This window comes from Podarcis tiliguerta (assembly GCF_965153285.1).
Source record: "Podarcis tiliguerta genome assembly, chromosome: 7".
NCBI classification, from domain to species: Eukaryota; Metazoa; Chordata; class Lepidosauria; order Squamata; family Lacertidae; genus Podarcis; species Podarcis tiliguerta.
This window is the reverse complement of record NC_139540.1, coordinates 88,581,701-88,603,686: the sequence shown is the minus strand read 5'-3', so window position 1 is coordinate 88,603,686 and position 21,986 is coordinate 88,581,701. Positions and strand designations below refer to the sequence as shown.

At 41.2% G+C, this 21,986-nt stretch overlaps 2 protein-coding genes across 6 annotated transcripts in view; both read right to left on the bottom strand.

Moving 5' to 3' along the window:
• LOC310682056 (uncharacterized protein) overlaps positions 1 to 15,376 on the bottom strand; it is a gene marked incomplete at its 3' end in the record, with an annotated part of 194,826 nt that extends 179,450 nt beyond the window's left edge. Inside the window, exon 1 of the mRNA XM_083450301.1 lies at positions 11,397 to 15,376. The remainder of the gene's footprint in view (positions 1 to 11,396) is intronic.
• The window catches only part of ELF1 (E74 like ETS transcription factor 1), a 64,276-nt gene that overhangs the window by 22,519 nt on the left and 19,771 nt on the right, over positions 1 to 21,986 (bottom strand). For 3 of the 5 annotated variants that reach the window (XM_083448726.1, XM_083448729.1, XM_083448727.1), the window contains one exon: positions 4,100 to 4,385. In XM_083448726.1, the coding sequence (XP_083304852.1) occupies positions 4,100 to 4,171 (72 nt within the window). In that variant the 5' untranslated portion in view covers positions 4,172 to 4,385. Of the gene's footprint in view, positions 1 to 4,099; positions 4,386 to 4,584; positions 4,772 to 6,547; positions 6,675 to 21,986 lie in introns of those variants that run through there. The other 2 variants (XM_083448728.1, XM_083448730.1) reach the window with 2 other exon arrangements.

The window sequence follows — 21,986 nt, the reverse complement described above, 5'->3', positions numbered from 1 at the left end:
TTTTTTCATTTTAATTGACATTTAACAGGTGTGCTGCACTTATTATTTTTTACATGTAACCAATTATGTTGTACTAGACAGAATATGCATTGCTCCAATGCAGCCTTCTTCAACCTGCTGCCCTCCAGATGTGGCAGTACAACTCCCATCATCCATGCTGGCGGGGGCTGATGAGCTGCAGCCCAAAGCATTTGGAAGGTATCAGGTTGGGGAAAGCTGCTCAAATGGGATGCTTTTATTCATTGGGTTATAGATGCCACTGATGAAAGACTAATTTGGGACTGAAGTGTACCAAATTCTTGGTGGAATAAATTTATCTCTGCACATTTGTATGAACGTTTTGTGCTATCCTTATCAGCCCTTTTGCAGAGCGGGTGTCTGTAATCAGTTTCAGTATCAGACTGTCAGCAAAGGTAGGAAGAAATCAGGAGAGAACAACTCAGCCCAGACACAGAAACCACAATAGGTGTAAAGCAAACGTCACCTTCTGTTATAATACATTTTAGCACTGTTCATTGGTAGTGATGCAAAGCACTGTTAATACAAACCGTGGTTTGAAATCAATTAATACAAAATGGTGGCAACTGGTTTACAAGATTAGAACTGAGAAAGGAATTTCTCCAGAGTTAAATGGAGGGCATGTACCAAAGCTGGCAAACTATCAGCTGCCAGGCATCTTTTGTTCAATTCAGACATCACTTCAAAATATGACTAAGGAAGCCCAACTAAAGCTTGTGTGATGGCTGAATTGTCAAACCATGGCTTACAATCAGCTGGAAAGCCATAATCAGAAGCTAGAATCAGAACTTAGCTTTTCAAAGCTAACATTTGTGCTAACTATGGTTTGACATGACATTTGAATTAACAAGCCATAGTTACAGCAACTGCATCTCTTTCAGGGGTTGCTTTACCATGGAGATTGATGGGAGTAAATTTATGAAACTGAGAGGGCAGAAAACAAAGACCATGAGATGCATCAATGAGTCGTGTTTTGCTTGTACATTTGGAAACACAAAACATGGATTGGGTTATAAACTACAGCTGGCTCAAACCCTGCTTTAATGTGTTGTCTGCGCTAAGCCAGTATCACATCTGAACTGGACCTATGGGCAGTACCAACAAAAACTCTAAAACACTGCATCCTAAAATCCAAAATGTTTATATTCACAAACCACTGACGCATTAAGCTGTTGGCATGCAAGAGTAAAAACATACATACTAGAAGATAAAGACACCCAGGGGGAAAAAACCCTCTGTGTGGCAGGCAAGAGTGTTGGACAGAAAAGTCATATTGGAAGAGGGACAAGACTCAAGCTGTCCGGACAGGGTGGGACACAAGTAGGCAAATGCCTGAGGCGCATGGCAGAGTGACCAAAGGTTAGAGCACAGGAGGGAGCAGAGGTAGCTATGGTTTAGGTCTGGAAGACCAGAGGATCTACGAGGAAGATGCATTTTACTATTATTATAAGAACTGAGCAGCAGATACCAAATGAACACTATATACATCTAATTCTAAGTACAGAGTAAGATCAGCTTTACTCACCAGCATCACCATGTGCTAGAAAACAAAAACCTCTCAGTCACAAAAAGCTACTTTGCAAGTTGCAAATGTGACAAGTATAAGGAGAATCTTGCAAAATATTTCCCTGAACATATTTCAGTCATGTCACCAACTCCTCTTGCTCACCAATATGAAATGACAAGGAAACATCTAACTGGAACAATTAGGTGTATTTTTTCTTATTGGTTTTTTTTAGGTAAACATAATGGATGAAGGCAACACATACAGAATCAATGCCATACTAAGGGTGAAAATAAGAAGGCAAAACTATTTAATTTCCATCCGTCCTTACTGATTCCAAAATAGGAAATTGGCTGCACCAGGAGCTGAAAAGGTCAGTTTTAGCATTTGCCATGAACAGCAAACTGCACAAAGTTTAGCAGAGATCATTGAATCATAGAATCATAGAGTTGGAAGAGACCACAAGGGCCATCGAGTCCAACCCCCTGCCAAGCAGGAAACACCATCAGAGCACTCCTGACATATGGTTGTCAAGCCTCTGCTTAAAGACCTCCAAAGAAGGAGACTCCACCACACTCCTTGGCAGCAAATTCCACTGTCAAACAGCTCTTACTGTCAGGAAGTTCTTCCTAATGTTTAGGTGGAATCTTCTCTCTTGTAGTTTGGATCCATTGCTCCGTGTCCGCTTCTCTGGAGCAGCAGAAAACAACCTTTCTCCCTCCTCTATGAATTATAATTTTGCTAACCAGGCCAAGCAATTCTATCTGCTAAGTTACAAATTCACCACAATGATCAGAGAACAATATAAATTTGGCTGGAGTTGTTTGGGTGTATTTGTTTACCCCTTTACTGTTCACTCCCTGATATGATTCTGTGAGCCCCCAACCTGCAAAATAAAATAATAATCAAATGTCCCCTTCCCTCTTTCTCTGAGCAGGGTTTGCAGATGCAAGAGGGCTCCTCCCAGCCCAGCCCTGCCAAAGCTGATGATCCCACTCAAGCACCGACAGTGGGCCTGTGGTACCCTCTGATTCAGCCCACCTCCCCAGGATTCTTCAAGGGCCATGAGCACCTCAGTTTGCAAGGCCCTCTGGAAAAAGCACACCCAAATTCTGAGCTGCCTTGACTGCCCTCTCGCCCCTCTGCCTCATGCCTTTTGCTTGTGCACAGAAAGGGGGAGGGAGAAAGCCACAACTTTTCAGCCGTGGCCAGAAGACAGGACACTCTTCTTGAAGGATATACAAGTGCCAAACATTTCAAGAGGCAAAGTGCCAATAAAAGCTGCTCAGTCCTTTGCTACAAAGTTGGCTAAACTGTGGCTCTTTGGCTCCAACCAACACTGTTAATGGTCAGGTATAGCGGGAGCTGCCGTCCGGGGAGCTACAGCTTAGCCACCCTTCATTTATTTTATCTATCTGCAATAATAACAGTTGACACCAACATAATCATTTTTGGCTGCTCAGAGGTGCCTTTGGACCCAGAAGGCAGCAGAAGGGAGTCTAATGGGGTACGGCATGCTTATATGCACACCAACACACACGGGAGGCCAGGAACGGAACCCCTGAGCGAAATGGTTGTCACCTAGATACTGCTCAATTGTTTTAAAAAACCCCTCAAAGCAGTTACAAAAAGAAGAAAACGATGACATTAGCAGCAAAAGTAATTAAAAACAACTATTTAAAACATTAAAAAAATAGTTAAAATCAACAATAAGCTAAAACCTAGATTAAAACACATGGTCAACATTCTACACGTGTGGATAGGCTTGCCTAAGGTGTTTTTAGTAGGCACCCAAAAGAGCATAGTGAAGGCACCTGCCTAGTGTCAATAAGCAAGGAGTTCCAAAGTGTGTGTGCTTGTCACACTAAAAGATTGATTCACTTACTACCAGTAGTACCTTGAGCTTCACCCAGGAGCAAATGGGCAACCACTGCAGTTCTCCAAGCACAGAGCGTATATGCTGACAAGGCCTCCCTCAGCAAACATGCCACCCCACTCGGCACTAACTGCAACTTTCAGATCAAGTGCAAGGGAGGTCCTACATAGAGCACCTTGTAGTAAATCCAACCCTGGAGTAATCCATGCCAAGCCTTCCTGGTCCAGGAAGGGAAACTTGTGTATGTCATACTAGTTGCAATTGCTAGAAGGCACTTCTAGCCACTGAGGCTACCTGGACCTGGACCTACAGTGACAGACTGGATTCAGAGATACTCTGAGACAATCAACCTCCTCTTTCAGGGAGAGTGAAATCCTATCCAGAGTAAACAATTCACCAGTTTCTCAGATGCAGGAACCACTCACCCACAGTGCCTCAGTCTTGCTAGGATTCAAGTTCAGTTGGCTTTTTCTCACCCATCTGGAGAATTATGGGTGTTATAAAGTCTTAAGGCATGAAGCCTATCAACTAAATTGCTCATAAACACACATACACTAGAAAGCAATTCATAGATGTGCACAGGATTTCCCTTGTGATTAGAATCAAAGGTTCAAAAGGGGGAAAAGTAAAATAACGCCTTTAATATTTGCGTAGAATACACCAGTGGTTATCCAACATGGTTTATTTTATTTCTCTCTTACCTGTTGCTCATCCTCCATAACATTACTGGCAAATTCAAACATTAGGTCATTCTGCTGTACAGCTGCTGCCATAATAAAGCATTCCAAGATTTCAGTTCTGCATGTGGGGAAAATGCTCCTTCAATGTAAAGAAACAGAGTTTATCATCAGGAATGAGTTGTGTGGGGTAGTCGATCTTGAAGTTACTCAGGTACCCAGATTCTTATACAATCTTCCTGGATTCTACTATTCACAGACAGGTCAATTAGAAAATGCCTTCCTGAATACTCTTGTAATCCAAAGGCCACTGAAAAACAAAATCAAGATCACAGTCATAAAAAAATGTAAAATAAAATCAAAGAAGACGCTATAAAGTCCATCTCTTTATTTTTTAACACCTTACTAATATTACTTAAAACAGACAAATGCTTTATTATTATAATTGGGAAGCACACTTTTCTAGCAGCCAGCAAACAGAAATACAATGGAGTAATCAGAAAACCCACCATCTAAGGTGACTGGAGGGATCGAATGCCACCAGTCCACGTAACACATTTCTGCCTTTCAAGCCGATCCAACTTTGCAATATATATTTATTACTGGTTTAAGAAAACGTCTCTCTTTACCACACTCCTAAGACTCATTGCTTGTTTTTGATCTAAAGATGCAAAAAAGTCTTCTGCCACCCCTAAGTGAACAGATATTTGGGCATTTTTTTCAACCCTGTGTAAATGCAACGTGAGTGTATTCTTATCTCTAACACCGGCTTGTAAACAGCAGGAAGGAAACACTGACCACGTCATGGCAAATGAGACATGCAAAGAATTGTATGCTACAAAACTCGATAAACAAAACTGCACTAGGAATATTGAAACATGTGGGGAGATAGACTTATAATTCTTTCATTCTAACAAACCATGTATAAAGTTGGACTAAATCAGTTTAGCAGGAAGTGATAAGCTATATCAAAATTCTAACCTGAGATAAAAATAGTCAAAGCAGCGCTATTAAAAGCAAAACATAAATGAGATCAAGATATGATGTGTGATGTTCTTTAATTTTGGCAGTCCTATTGATATTGTACTCAGAGAGTTTTTGTACCAAACCCATATTGAAGTGGAAGCTTTCAGGAGGTCACAAATGCAGCTGATCATACTTCATTTTTATTTCCTATAGATGCACTGCATCAAACTCCACTGTTAGGTCAGAAATTCCCTAATAATCCCTGCCAACATTGCAGTGCCCCTCCCCCTTTCCTTACAATGAATCCTCATATTCAGTGTGCATTAGAAACTAAAGTTCTTCTGATTAGTTCTAAGAAGTAACACAGTTCTTGGTGCCTGGGTTCTTAGCTTTGCATACTTAAAATAATAAAATGTAGAGTTGGAAGTGACACTAGGGGCCATCTAGTCTAACCCCCTGCAATCTCAACTAAACCATCCCTGATAGATGACATCCAACTTCTGCTTTAAAACCTCCAATTAAGGAGGAAGTCTGTTCCACTTTCAAACAGCTCTTACTGTCAGAAAGTTCTTCCTGAAATCTTTAGTTGAAATCTCCTTTCTTGTAAGTTGAAGCCATTTGCTCGGGTCCTAGCAAGGGGAAAAACAAGTTTGTTCCATCCTCCACGTGACGGCCTTTGAGATATTTGAAGATGGTTATCGTATCTCCTGTCAGCCTCTTTTCCAAACTAAACATACCCAGCTTCATAGAATCATAGAATCATAGAGTTGGAAGAGACCACAAGGGCCATCGAGTCCAACCCCCTGCCAAGCAGGAAACACCATCAGAGCACTCCTTCAAGCACTCCTCATAAGGCTTGGTTTCCAGACCCTTGATCGTCTTGGTTGCCCTCCTCTGTTCACCTTCCAGCTTGTCAACATCCTTCTTAAATTGTGGTGCCCAAAATTGGACACAGTATTCCAAGTGTGGTCTGATCAGGGCAGAATAGAGTGGTACTATTATTTCCCTTGATCTGGACACTAGACTTCTGTTGATGCAGCCAAGAATAGCATTAGCTCTCTTTTTTTGCTGCTGCATCACACTGTTGACTCGCGTTAAGCTTGTGGTCCACCAAGACCCCTAGATCCCTTTCACATGTACTGCTAATAAGCCAGTTGTCCTCCATCCTATATTTGTGCATCTAGTTCTTCCTGCCTAAGTGCAGAACCTTACATTTGTCCCTACCGAAATTCATTTTGTTAGTCTGGGCCCAGTTCTCCAAACTGTTATGGTCATTTTGAATTCTGATTCTCTCTTCGGAGGCATTAGCTACCCCTCCCAAATTGGTGTCACCTGCAAGTGAATACCTTCATCCAAGTAGTTTATACATATGTTGAACATCAACTGGCCCAGAACAGAACTGTGTGGCATCCCACTTGTCACTTTTCTCCAGGATAATGAGGAACCGTTAGTGAGCACTCTTTGGGTCTGATCAATCAACCAGCTACAAATCCATTTCACAGTTACCTCATCCAGCCCACATTTTACCAGCTTCTCTGCAAGACTATCATGGGGGATGCATTTGTCAGAAGTCTTACTGAAATTGAGATACACTATGTCCACAGCATTCCTCTGATTCACCAAGCTTGTAACCCTATCAAAAAAAGAAAGGAAATTTGTCTGGCATTACCGGTACTTGTTTTTGAGAAACCCATGCTCGGTTTTAGTAATCATAACTTCCTATTTTTAATGCCCATAGTCTAACTGTTTAATTATCTGTTCTAGGGCGGTTCCTAGTATGGACCTCTAACTCACTGGTCAGTAGTTACCTGGGTCTTCTCCCCCCCCCCCTTTTGAAGATGGGGACATTTGCCCACCTGCAGTCTTCAGGGACCTCACCTCTTCTCCAAGAATTCTCAAAGATAATAGACAAAGGCTCTGAGATTATATCCACAAGCTCCTTCAGTACCCTTGGGTGCAGCTCACCACACCCTGGAGATCTGAATTCATTTAAAGCAGCTAGGAGTTCCCTTACCACTTATTTTCCTATCTTAGGCTATAGTTCTCTCCTTGTATCATTTATTCTGTTATCACCAGTAGAAACCAAACAGCTTCTCAACCAACTTGGGTAAAAAAAATTATGGACACTTTTAATTTCTAAGCATATCTACCCTGAAAGTACTGTACACCTGAAAGTAATGAAACACCTGAAAGTAGTATACAAAAGTATCAACCATCATATGAACATTCAGGAGGCAGTCCATATTACATCTGAATACAGTTTGTGAACATCCAGTCAAGACATGTAGAAAATGGCAAAGGGCTAAGTTACACCATGACAGAGAGGTGCCTCATATTAATCCAGAAAAGACGATAATGTTGATATTTCAGCAAGAATACAGAGCATTTATCCAGAAGCCTCATCCACATAGTATTGACAGATTTGCTTTTGGTATATATTGCTTTGTTTTGTATAGATTTTGTTGAGATGAATGCATTTCAGCAGGCTGGACTAGATAACTCTCTAGGTCCCTTCCAACTCTACAGTCCTATGGTAACAAGTAGTTCAGAACTGGAACATGTGAAACTGAGTTCACACACTGTGTTAAATTGCAGTTTCTTGTTTTCCAATTATGAGCTCATGGCTTGTTTCTCTCCAAACAAACTAGGGGGCCAGATTCAGACATGACAACCAAAGGCTTGTAGTTGGTTGCTATGACTGCAATGTCACCAGGAAGAGGGCAGGAACTGCGGCGCACAGAAGGATGGACTTTTGAGGAGCGTGTGCTACAATTTTTAAAGTTTAATTTAAGCTGCCTTGAGGACTTATATAAAGAGATGGGTAGAAATATCAACAAACTGAGCACAGTTGGTTCTCAAATGCCTTGGTACTCAAACAACTTGGAACCCAAACACTGCAAACCCAGAAGTAAGTGTTCGGGTTTGCAAACCTTTTTTGGAAGCCGAACGTGCTCCATTTTGAGTGCCACACTTCTGATTTGAGTGTTACGCTGAGGTCTGTCTGTTTTTTTGCTATTGATTTTGTGGTTTTTTTGTGGCTCTTTCTTGTGGGTGACTGTGTGGAACCCGTTCAGCTACTGATTGATTGATTGATTGTGTGACTGCAGTAACATTGTTTATTGCTTTCATTTTATGGATCAATGGTCTCGTTAGATAGTAAAATTCATGTTAAATTGCTGTTTAGGGGTTATTTTTTAAAGTCTGGAATGGATTAAACCATTTTGCATTCCTTTCTATGGGAAAGCGCGCCTTGGTTTTGCAAAACTTTGGTTTTGGAACGGACTTCCAGAACGGATTAAGTTTGAGAACCAAGGTACCACTGTAGCTTTGGAGCCTACAGGTGCCTGAAGGCTGAATATATTACATATATTTGCAAGCCTCTTACAGTTTAAATCTATCTTATTGGAAGATGCTAATATATTAATATGGTCTTCCTCCCTCCCAGTTGCTGTCAAGTGTGACCAACATGAACAGTCACATCTCTAGTAGGGCAGGCAGCTGGTATGATTCAGCTAGACCAGAAATTCCAGTTTGTACACATTGCTGTCTCTCTTCCTTCAGGACTGTGCCTGCACTAGCCTTGTGTCAGATTACAGAGAGCCAGGACTTTTAGCCCTTGCAAAACAACTAAACATATCACACACTGAGATCTGCCTATACCTGTTGTTTCATATTTAACCCCTTTCAGTACCAATGGGACCCCTTTATGTACAAAATGCCATAAAATACTTTTAAAATAAGACTTATAAACACAGTTATATTCCTAGATGTTAATATATCTTAACATATATATATATATATATATATATATATATATATAATCACTTTAAAGTATTTCAGGTAGCAAAAAAAAAATTATGTCATGTCAGAACGAACTTGCTCAGAAAGCAGATACAAAGGGGGGGGGGACCAGAAATTATCTTTTATAAAGGTTCTTGACTTGCTTTTCTATTATTGCAAGAAGTATTTTAAATACACCCATTCACTTATGATACTGATAGAAGTTCACATTTTCATATAAACACTGTAAGCAGTAGTTTTAATAATTGCTCCCTGCTGTCAGGTTTGCTTTCTGTTTGCTTTCTGTTTGCCAATCTAAGCAATGGAAGACACAAGTGACCAGTTCTTGCTCTCAGGGATGAGCACTGTATCCTTAACGCGGATATTTCTCTTTCCATCCCATCGCTTCCACCTCTTCTTGCTTGCCATTCGTCAACCATTGCTCCCCTGAGAAAACTCCCTTTACTGTTGCTATTTTTAGAGCTCTCTCTTTCTGCCACTTCTCACAGCTCTTCCCTCAACTCTATCCAATACAATTGCTGGTAACACTTAAGAAACACTGTATACATTTTGCACAAAGCTTTGAAACTTGTATGCGCTTTCTACTGACTGTTAACTACTATTAACTACACCCGTCAAAAGGAAGAAAAGCACAAACGTGCTCTGTAAGGTATGAATTATGTTAGCACCTTTTCATTTACATGCATTATCCACTGGACAGGTTTGTCCTGGGCTAAGAGGTTTTTCAAATGCTAATTACAAATGCTGAGAAAAACTGAACTGAAAAGGCAGACTTAGCTGATGAAAAGAGAAAGCACCACACAGCCTGCCCAGGAGAGAAACACAGGCGACTTTCTAGCTCGATGCAAGTGGAGAGGTCAGTCACTGGAGACCAGTGACTTTGGTCTTGGAGACCAGCCACATGGTGCACTTTCAGAAATGGCACCTTCCTTTTAAGAAACCTTTACTGTGCAAAATGCTCATAACCCTATGGAATCAACGAACCCTATCCCTCCTCTGCTCTTAGAAAGGCACATCCAAAATATTACGCTAGCATAAATCCTTTGTTTCAGGGCTCTTTATGGAACTGTAGGATAGAGACAACACAGTTGTAGTAATCAAAGTTAAAAACAGCAAAAACCTAAAGAGAAAATGAAAAGCGGACAATAGTTCTATAAAATTGCTAATGTAACAAGCCCAATTTCTTTTAAACTACAACTTCTTTTAAACTGTTTTCTGTGCTGCATTTTATTTGGCTGCAACCTGCGCTGGGACATTCTGGTGAAAGGAAGGAACTAGTAGCAGCAGCATAATCTCCAACATTTCTCCAATGAAAATAGGGACATCCCATTCCATAAGGATCATTTTACTATTTATACCCCACACATACTATTGGGTTGCCCCAGCATTCTAGGCAGCTTCCATATATCAAAACATAATAAAACACAAAACATTTTAAAAAAAACATTTCCTATACAGGATTGCCTTCAGACGGGTCGAGGGTCAGATAACTCTATACCCTGCAACATTTCCCCAATGAAAATAGGGACATCCTAAGGAAGAGTGGGACATTCTGGGATCAAATCAGAAACCAGGAAGGTTTCTCCAAATCAGGGATGTCCCTGGAAAATAGGGACCCTTGGAGGGTCTGTAGTAGTAGCAGTAGTCGTAGTGCTGGGAGTTTTTAAGCTCTGCTGAAACCAAAAGGATCTGAAAGCCGATGAAGCCAAGCATGTGATCATAGAACAAATGTTTTGGGAACACAATTCAAGGCTGGGAATGTGGGCAAAGGGCTAGTTTGATCATGAACTTCAGCGTCTGCCAGGGAACGCTTGCTGAGGAAAGCCCTGCTCCATCCTCAGTGCTGTGTTTAGTTTCCAGCAAAGAAGCAGGAAAGTGAAGAAAATACACCTAATTCAGGTGCATTGCAGAAGCAGTGAATGAAAAATGAGAAGCAAACAAAATACAATGAAACACTTTCCCACCTCTGGGGTACCTTGCAGCCCCACAGAATCCTTACAAGGAACAGAACAGATAAACTATGGCAAGCAAACAACAGCTAGAGATCAGCATGGACCGGCTGTGCCTACTCAGAACAAAGTCCTGTCTCTCAATAATACAGACGTACCTCGGAAGTCAAATGGAATCCATTCCAGAAGTCTGTTCGACTTCCAAAAAGTTTGGAAACCAAGGCACAGCTTCCGATTGGTTCCCGATTGCGCAGGCACACCGGAAACAATAGCAGAAGCCGCGTCGGATGTTCAGCTTCCAAAAAAAGTTCGAAAACCAGAACACTCACTTCCCGTTTTCGACTGTTTGGGAGCCGGAACATTCAACTCCCAAGGCATTCGGGAGCTGAGGTATGACTATATACGGGTTCTGCCATGATTTTCTTAGGTAACCTTATTGTTTGGGCACTAAGCAAATAACCACTTTAAATTTCCTTTATTCTCTTGGATCAACAAAGTTAGTGATACCCTAACTTACTATGGGAATAAAATGAATTCCGCCATCTAAATTAGGAGTTCTAAAGCAAGATGAACTCAAAACAGGAGATTAGACAGTCCTGAAAAACTGGGCATTGGTCTTTTGAAACAACAAGCTTCCTGTAGGACTTATCCCAATGTCTTTAGTTAAGACACCTGCTTCAACAAGGGTAGTAAACAGCAACAAAGGTTCTGTCCTGCTCAAGGCACTGTGTTTCACAGTTTAAATTCACATGTCTGGATAGCCAGCCTTGAAATAGCATAAAGGCTACTTACAAATGCAGATTGTATAAATTACTACAAATAATACATCACAAAACAGTTGAGATTTAAAACTTTCTTTAAAAAAAAAAATCATTAACTAGCAAGCAGTTACAAAGAGCTTTCCAATTAGGCAGTTATCTATAGGAAGTGAGTAAAATATTGCAACTCTGCATTTCAGAACTGGCTAGCTTCTACCTGATTAAGAAATCTTTCCAGCTCAAAAACCTGCACATTCTTTCACCAAATGAAATTGGTTGAAAGGGAAAAAAATATCCTACTTTGTCAAGGTTTGTCATGTGTGAGAGCCTTAAAAACTTCAAAGTAAGCAGACCCTCCTTCTTCATTGGACTGTTTGCAGCAAGCAAGATTTTAGTTTTGCCCCCAGCAGATAGGAGCCGTCATGGTGACAAGGCTGGGGGAAGAGCAAGGCATCACCACTGCTTTTGGTGGCGGACAGAATTTATGGGCTGCCAACAAGCAACCATTTTTCTTATTCTTTCGGACGAATATGAAAATAATTGTACTTAACCTAATGGATGTGATCCATTATATAACATCAATGATAATCACATTTATACTAGTTTGTCACAGGCATGCAATTTACTCCATCATGTAATTTCATGTTACCCCAATTGGAAGATAGATTTCATGGAATTCTACAATGTTCTGATACAAATAAATTGATTGTTTCTGACTAATCCTAACAATGATTAAATATTCAGGTAGGTAGGCATGTTGGTCTGACGCAGTCAAAATAAATAAAACAAAATTTAAAAAATTGTCCAATAGCACCTTAGAGACCAACTAAGTTTGTTCTGGGTATAAGTTTTCGTGTGCATGCACACTTCTTCAGATACACAGAAACAGAAGTCACCAGACCCTTATATATAGTGGGTGGGGTTTTTCTCAGGAGGGTAGTAGGAGATGGGTGATTGACTAAATGGGTATAGTAAACCTGTTGACAACTGTTAACGACTGCAATTAGTCCTACAGGAAAAAGCAAGGGATAGTATGCAGATGACCAAAAATAGCTTTAACTATTAATTAATTATCTACTCTGCCTTATTCCTCCATTTGTTGCTAATGATCAGAAATTTTCCCATTTCCATTAAGTCCAGTCTTCCCTGAAAAAAGAATACAGTTACTTTTTCCATTTTAGACTGTTACATCATAACCTTCATGAGAAGAATTAAAGAAGAGCAGTATCTTGGTTCATCTGTTCCACTTCAAGTGGTCTAACTGACAGGAAGCAGACGTGTAGCTATGAAGTATGAGTGACAAGTGCTTCCTGCCTTCACTGCTGCATCTTTCTTTCACACTTGTAGTAGGAGAGTTCATTAATGCCACAGTATACTAAACAAAGCCTTTCATGCCTTTCAGAGAAACACCTGCTAACATCTACAAAGCAACATGCTATAAGAACACAAATTCAAAACACTGTGGGGCAAGGGGAGCCAATTCTCACACAAGGAAAAGATAGAACTGGGGGAGATGAAAGATGGCAGACATTCTTTGAAATTATGTATATTACCAAAAATCACAAACCACCATCTTAAGAAATAAGAAATTATGTTCCCTAGCTTCACAAGATCTAATGGCTAGCAGGGCTTCCAGCAATTGTGACCTAAACATACAGTATTGTTGTGAGTTTGCAGGGGAGGAAGTTGGCTGTATGTGAGATCCTCTTCACCCCTGGATCCCTGAATCCAGCAAGTGTTAACATAGAAGCCAAGTTAGCTTCCTGTGTTAAGGTGATCACCTGGCCATTAAGAGAACAAAGGCGACAGGAATCTGTGGGAGACAGCAAATAGGCAGGCACCCTCCCTCAACTCAGAGAGTTAGAAGGACAAAGCCTGGGTTTTGAGTTGCAGCGAGGTGAATTCAAAGCAAAGCAGCAAGCTGGAGAGAGGCAGAACAACCTTTGAGAGAGCAATGTTAGATTTCTTCTTGAATCCAAGACCAATCTCCTCTGTGCTTCATTCCAAAAGGAAACATGAACCCTGCGTAAGGGCCTGGAACCGCTGGAATTGGAGATTGGGGTGGCATGCATCAATATGATGTGCCACATGTCCATCATCACAAAAACTGTATGGAAGCAATTAATCCTGCATTTTTATGAAACACAGCATGATTAAAACTATTGAATGATGCAAGCATTTCAGAGTTTGACAAACATCTGTTGTCAACTGTAGTATACACCTTTCTGCTACAAAAGTCATACAAAAATTTTACTTTCTTCATCAAAGAACCATCACAAAACAGGAAGTACCAGAATGGGAAAATTATGGGAGTTAGCTGGGAGGGATTACAACCAAGCCTGGCAATTTTAACTGGGCAATCTTAGATTTTGCTTGGAAAATACTTAATTAAGATACGATGGATATTGTAACTCCAACTACTTTTTCCTAGGTAAAAATCAACCCTGTAATTGTTTAAAGCATTAAAATATTGCATCATTTAAAAGAGGAATTTTCACAAACATTTGGAACTAAGAAGCCCAGATCTCTGTGTCAGATCTAACCAATCAGTGGCAACTGAAATAGAGGAGGTGGGGGAAAGAAAGAAACCATATATACTCGTGCCCAAATACACACCAAATTCACAGCAAGCAGGCAGCCACAGAGCCTCCAACTTTTAAAAGCCACTTCTTTAAATTGTGGAGGAAGAAATGAGTGTCTGCTGATAACGGACCTGAAACTCTTGAGAAGCCGGATGGATCTTGCTTCTCAACACAGCGTGCATCATTTGAACAATACACATCTCCATTTGTATTTAGAAATAAAATTCAAATTCCCACCATAAAGGGCTCCTCCTTATGCGCCAGTTTCTTGCTACATTTTGTAACCTAAACTTCCATATACAACTAAAATTATAAAAACAAAAACAATTTACACGCATATACGCAACTTTCCTAAAATTATTCAGATTGCAGACTGTTTCAAATTCTGGAATATTACAAAAAGGACTTTGTAGGTGAGGAAGGGAGAAATGAAGTGTAAGTGACACTTAAAGTAACAACTGAGTATACATTCCATAGTTGGAGGAAGGTTGCATCCAAACAGAATGCCAAACCATGGTTTAATGCTATGAAAACCAACACATGCAAGTTTCTCTGCCTCCCAACTCTCTCAAGGAGATCTGAAGCTTCTGCTTCCATTTAACAATTGTTAAGTGTGTTCTCCAAAACCTGAACTGTGGATAATATTAATTATGTCTGTTGAAACAAGCCAGTCAGCTAGACTCGTAAAATATGCTTTAAAATTGATTTATTTCAATAAACCATCATTAAAACAAACCCCTGTTGGTCAAACATCACAAGCAGCTATGGCTAATCTAATATTGAAAACTCCCCAAATCTTTCTTCCAACTGTGCCAGGAATGGAGGAGGAAGCACATGAGACCAAAGCTGACTGAAGCTTATTCTTGAACAGTTGAACAAGGCCAAAGTTTCTCAATCCTTTTTGGGAGTGGGGAATGTGTTTGAGACTTGAATCTGAAAAGATGTTACAATTTATGGAGACTAACAGAATTATCCAATATTAAATATTTACTGCCATATTCCTTTGTACATTACAGGGTCTCTTCCGATGTATCATCTAAGACTGCCAGTTGTCCAAGGGGAGGCAAGTCTATTTCCCCAGGGAGCCTCTTGACATCTGAAGGCAACCCTGTTTAGCGAAGTTTTTAATATTTGATGTTTTATTCGGTTTTTAATCTGTTGGGAGCCACCCAGAGTGGCTGTGGAAACCCAGCCGGATTCAGGGGGTTATATCATCATCATCGTCATCTTCAAGCGAGTCATTTTTATCATAGAACAGAATCATAGAATCATAGAGTTGGAAGAGACCACAAGGGCCATCGAGTCCAACCCCCTGCCAAGCAGGAAACACCATCAGAGCACTCCTGACATATGGTTGTCAAGCCTCTGCTTAAAGACCTCCAAAGAAGGAGACTCCACCACACTCCTTGGCAGCAAATTCCACTGTCGAACAGCTCTTACTGTCAGGAAGTTCTTCCTAATGTTTAGGTGGAATCTTCTTTCTTGTAGTTTGGATCCATTGCTCCGTGTCCGCTTCTCTGGAGCAGCAAAAAACAACCTTTCTCCCTCCTCTATGTGACATCCTTTTATATATTTGAACATGGCTATCATATCACCCCTTAACCTCCTCTTCTCCAGGCTAAACATGCCCAGCTCCCTTAGCCGTTCCTCAACAGGCATCGTTTCCAGGCCTTTGACCATTTTGGTTGCCCTCCTCTGGACACGTTCCAGTTTACCAGTGTCCTTCTTGAACTGTGGTGCCCAGAACTGGACACAGTACTCCAGGTGAGGTCTGACCAGAGCAGAATACAGTGGCACTATTACTTCCCTTGATCTAGATGCTATACTCCTATTGATGCAGCCCAGAATTGCATTGGCTTTTTTAGCTGCCGCGTCACACTGTTGGCTCATGTCAAGTTTGTGGTCAACCAAGACTCCTAGATCCTTTTCACATGTACTGCTCTCAAGCCAGGTGTCACCCATCTTGTATTTGTGCCTCTCATTTTTTTTGCCCAAGTGCAATACTTTACATTTCTCCCTGTTAAAATTCATCTTGTTTGTTTTGGCCCAGTTCTCTAATCTTTCAAGGTCGTTTTGAAGTGTGATCCTGTCCTCTGGGGTGTTAGCCACCCCTCCCAGTTTGGTGTCATCTGCAAATTTGATCAGGATGCCCTTGAGTCCATCATCCAAGTCGTTGATAAAGATGTTGAATAAGACCGGGCCCAAGACAGAACCCTGTGGCACCCCACTAGTCACTCTTCTCCAGGATGAAGAGGAACCATTGATGAGCACCCTTTGGGTTCGGTCAGTCAGCCAGTTACAAATCCACTGAGTGGATGGCAGAATTCATTTTATTCCCATAGTAAGTTAGGGTATCACTAACTTTGTTGATCCAAGAGAATAAAGGAATCATGATCAAAGTCTGCCAAGCACCTCAAGACCATTTTTATGTTGCTCGTAAATTTGGTTTCTTCCAGTTGTTTGCCCACATCTTATGGATCTTGAGGAGAGTGGAAGTGATGCATTGCATCTACTGTACTACTTTGATCTTCCCACTATTTCTTTCAGCACAAAATGAACCCAATTAACAAAGCCTTCTTTTTAACAGTGGTTACACTTTAAGGCTTAGATGCTTTCCCCCTTTACTCGGAATAATTTTACACAGCCTTAAATTGCATTGATTAGACCCCTGTGGGTCTGATCCCTGCTAACGCATCAGAAAGAAGCACTGCAAATCAACTTCTTTTCCCAAAGTCTTATTGAAGCAGAATTGCTTTAAGCCTCGTGTATAAAAATATCCTTGGCATATTATTAGAACTATCCATAAAACAATTACCCAATAAAATATTGCCTAGGTCTGGGGTTGCCAACATAGTTCCTGTGGGCATAGATGCCCCCACATACACCCTCCCTGGTGCCTACTGGGTCTCCTCCCCACTTCTGAAATTAGGCTTGAAAGAAGCATCCGGCTGTAGCCGATAGTTGCCATGTGCGTTTAGTTGTAGCATGTGTGTGCAGTGTCCACAACAGTTTCTCCAAGTCTGTGTAAATATGCAAACGCAACCATAAGGGTTGGTGACCCTTGGCCTAGGTTAACTATTTCGTATGGTTCAGCAAGTAAGCAGTACACAAATGCAGAGTATTCACTTCTACAATAAGTGAATGCTATGCCCTACAATTCCTGACTTGGTTAGACGTTCAGAAGCCATTCTGAGCGCAGACAAAAGGTTGGTTCAGAATCAGATCTACAAATTATGCTCAACAGAGTGCAGAATGCGATGGGGGGGGTGGATTCACAAGTGCCCTATGAGGTCTTTGCATGTGCAATCAGAAAGACAACACATATCTCCTACAAGACTGCACTTTCAATGATCTTGCATTTATTAATGTTCTGTCACTCAAGTTATATTAGGTGGAACTATTTCAGAATAAAGTATTACTGATGCAAATCACATCTACTTCCTCTGGTCCTTCCTGGAGAAAGTGATGAAAGGAGAGCAGTTTCAGGGTGCTATACAGGTCTGTATATAAAATCACTGTGAGGGAAGTCACATGGAGGTTTGGGTTGAAGTGCCATCAGTATGACACCCAATTCTACTTCTCTTTTCTATCTGCTAACCCCAGGGAGGCCCTGAGGCAGTTTTTGGGTGGATGAGAGGAAACAAGGTGAAACTTAATCCAGGTAAGAAGACTGGTGCTGTGGGGTGGGAAAACCAACTCCAAATACTCTGAATGGAAGTTTGCAAATGCTCCCAGACTAGGTTGCCCTCCCCACGGAAAGGGGGGAGCCTTCTTTTTACTATCCTTTTACCGCTGGCTTCAGTGGTTGGTTTGTGGCTGCATTTTTAGTAAAGTCACATTAGCTCATTTTAGTACAATGGTACCTCTGGATGCGAACGGGATCCGTTCTGGAGCCCCATTCGCCCCATGAGCAGAACGCAACCCGCATCTGCGCAGGTCGCCACATCTGCGCATGATGTCATTCTGAGTGTCTGCGCATGCACGAGTGGCGTAACCTGTTCCATTACTTTCGGGTCGCCGCGGGATGCAACCTAAAAATGCTCAACCTGAAGCATCTTTAACCCGAGGTATGACTGTAATTCATTGCCCTGTTTTGAAATGTATGATTTAAAAACAGATTATGGTTTGAGCGTGTCAGTTTTTGTAAACCATTCGAAAGCACATCAAAGTGCAAGTAGATCAATAGGTACCGCTCCGTCGGGAAGGTAAACGGCGTTTCCATGCACTGCTCTGGTTCGCCAGAAGCGGCTTAGTCATGCTGGCCACATGACCCGGAAGCTGTACGCCGGTTCCCTCGGCCAATAAAGTGAGATGAGCGCTGCAACCCCAGAGTCGGCCATGACTGGACCTAATGGTCAGGGTTCCCTTTACCTTTACCTTCCAGTTTTAATGGAGGGGGGAGCATAAACTGAGGAGCAAGAACAGATTGGTCAGATAACCAAAAACATGTAAAGATTTTGATATAAAAATCAGGATACAACTATTGTGTAATCTGCAAAAATCAACAAGTGGGGTTTTTCAAGACGCAGAGGCAAATATAAGCATCAGCTCATGTCTTTTGATCAAGTAGCTGTTAAAGTACAGCAGAAGAGGCCAGCAGAATACAAGAAATTGGCAACTCCGCAAACTTTGAAACCACAGAGATAAGAACAGATGTGGTAAACATCAAAAAATATATTCCAACACATTTTTAGCCTTCACTGCTTTTCACCAGGGGAACATTACTGAAAGGGTTACTTTTACTCCCAAGCAAGTTGGTGACAATCCCTTGAAAGAGACCTCCTGAAAAATAATTGCAGTAGTACCTTATTTTGCCTATACTCCAGAAATATACTAGGAGTTCTGAACAGTTTCTTGCTACTCTGCTGCTCCTGGATAATAATTCCGGTGTAACATATAATGTGGCCAAATTCTGCGGAGCAGCAATTAAAATGTGACACATAATGACTAGCACCCAGGAGTAGTATATTGACAAATGATCATGAAGGGTTCTCTCTGACGGATAAATGACCAGCTGGAACTGCTTTTTTATGTATATGTAATTTTATTTATTTTAGTTTGTTCTAAGATTTTAAATTTTTTAATTGGTGATTTCATCCTAATACTGGTCATTGACCATAATAAAACAACTTGACTTGAACTGCCGTAGTTGCTATTTAACTTTGCTTGAGTCCCAGAAACTCCAAGTGAACACACAACATGAGTAGGTGCCAAACAACAATTTTGCTCTCTTAATGAAGAGATGCACTTCTCTCTTTCCCTATCCACCCATCCTCTTTCCCAGTTTTAATATTTTGATGTAAACCACTTTTTGTGAAATGCAGCACGCACGCACACACACACACACACCAGAACCAACAACACAAAACATCCCAAATGTTTCTATGTGGGTCCTGTTCTGTTCAGCTAGGTCAGCCATTCTATTCTGTTCTGTTCCTTTCCTTTCCAATAGGCTAGATATCACATTCACTGTTCACGCAAAGGACAAATTAATAGAGACTTCATATCCAACAGCAGCCGCCACCTGGGTTGCTGTGACACATGGAACAAGCAACTTGGCACTGCAATTCACCACTTTTTGTTAAATACGTCCAACAATACGATGTGATGAGAATCTCCTGTACTTTTTCTACACTACGTAACAGTCATGGAGGAGATCAAGCTGGGAAAACTATAGGGGAGGGGACTGATCTCACAACACCTTCCACTTAAAAATTGCCTCCTCCTTCAAGGTTGATCTTTCCCCTTGGAAAAATTGCAGGTACCCATATAATTCTGCCCCCAAAAGGGGCAGGTAGAATTTTTAAACAAGAAATGAAACAGAGGTGTGGGCTAACCAAAGACTAGACCACCACTCAAGCTGTGAGAACTTCTGTGTCCTACCTGGTGAGACGGATGAGGGGGAGGAAGTTGAACGTGAATCCTGACAAGGTAGAGGCACTGTGTGTGACACTGGTTCCCGTGTCCAAGAAACTAGTCAACTCCCTGCTCTGAATGGCATTGCGCTCCCCAAGAAGGAGCAAAGTTCAGTCTGGGGTTGCTTCCAAATCCAGTTTTGTCACTGGAGGTCCAGGTAGGCTCAGTGGCTAGAAACACCTTTTAACAGATGCAAGTGGTGCAACACCTACAATGTTCCTGAATCAGGAGAGCTTGACCACAGCAGTTAATGCATTGGTTACTTCAAGGGTGGATTATTGGAATGCTTGTAGGGCTTCCCTTGCATTTGATCCAAAAGCTACAGATGGTGCAGGATGCTGTGGCATGATCGCTGACAGGAATAGACCCTGTCAGCGTAGAATGGCTTTGCTCAGACAACTGCAGCGCTTCCTGATTTGCTACTGGGCCAAGTTCAAGTTGTTCCTGTTGGTATAGAAAGCCTGTGACAACTTTACAACTGTGACAGTTTACCGGTGAGATTGCCTTATCCCATATAGGGCCACTCAAGCACTTTGATCTGCGGAACTAGCACTGTTAAAGATGCCACATAATCAGTGCTTTTTTTCTTAATTTTTTTTAGGGGTACTCTCATTTTGACTCAAGAAAATCACCATTTTATAGTTCAGATCAGGAAAAATATAATACAGTAAATGGACAAAAGTACAAAGATTCCCAAAATGTTTAGGAGTATTCATATCCCTGTGTCCCCCCAGAAAAAAGCACTGCACATAATACTTGGAACACATTTGAAAGAAATCCATATTTTAGTGTGACAACACACATTTTGGAATCATTTTGGTCATTTTGAAATCAGGCCAGCACATCCACTGCATTTTTTCTAGTGCCTGCTAAAAACGTTTTGTTTAAGCGTGACTATCTAGATATGTAGAACGTTGGCCTGTGTTTTAATCTGGTTTTTTGCTTATCACTGATTTTATTTTAAAAAAATGTTTTAAATAGTTGTTTTTAACTGGTTTTATTGAGAATCTGATTGTTTTATTATTTTTGTAAACTGCTTTGAACGTGTGTGTTTTTTAAAACCCCCCCCCCCACACACACACACAATCAAGCACTACATAAACTTTAAAGAATAAATAAATATCTAGTTTGGCCTTCTGAGGCTAGCAACCCAAAGTTGTCATGTTCAAGGGCTTCTGCCCAACTCGTGAGAATGGTTTAAAGGCTGTTGTTGTTGTTTGTTTTGAGCAGCATACACCTCCTGCCCCTATCACCAACCTTTCACATCTCCTCAGATTCAAAAGAGGCTTGATTTGTGGCACCGGTAAAGGTTGACTGCGGTTCACAAAAAGTTGTCCTAAAACGTTACTGAATACAGACAGCAATCACCAAGTTCTTTCGATCACAGATATATATGTGGATTTCAAAGTTATTTTTAAATATCTGATAACATAGGCTCCTTATATGCTAGGAAATACCACTACTTTGAAAGCATTAAACACTAGGGATACTGCAGGCGAACTTAATAGAGAGGCTGAAACAAAGGAACAGTACCAGAAATTGAACAGCATCTGACCAAGCCCCCCCCCCCCCCCCCGCCAACATGCAAGCTTTCTATCTTGGTAATGTTGGTAGCAGCAAAAAGCCCCATTGTATTCCATAGACACAGGGAGACATTACAGGCAGATTTTCCTCTGGCATTGCATCTTCTGTTTTAAGGAATCGGACCTGGTTTTAAAAGTTGATCAAGTTTTGTTTTCAGTTGAAAAGGGGAAATAAAACACAGCTTACTCAGATAAGCCTTCAGCTAAAACTGACAACTAACGCCTAAACAAGACAGGCAGAATCCCCCATCTAAAATCATGTTGTGGAAAACAGAAACTTTGCATGCTGAAGTCAATAGACAAATAATTTACAACTCAAGCGTATTCCCCTCCCCTCATAGAAACAGTCTTTCCAC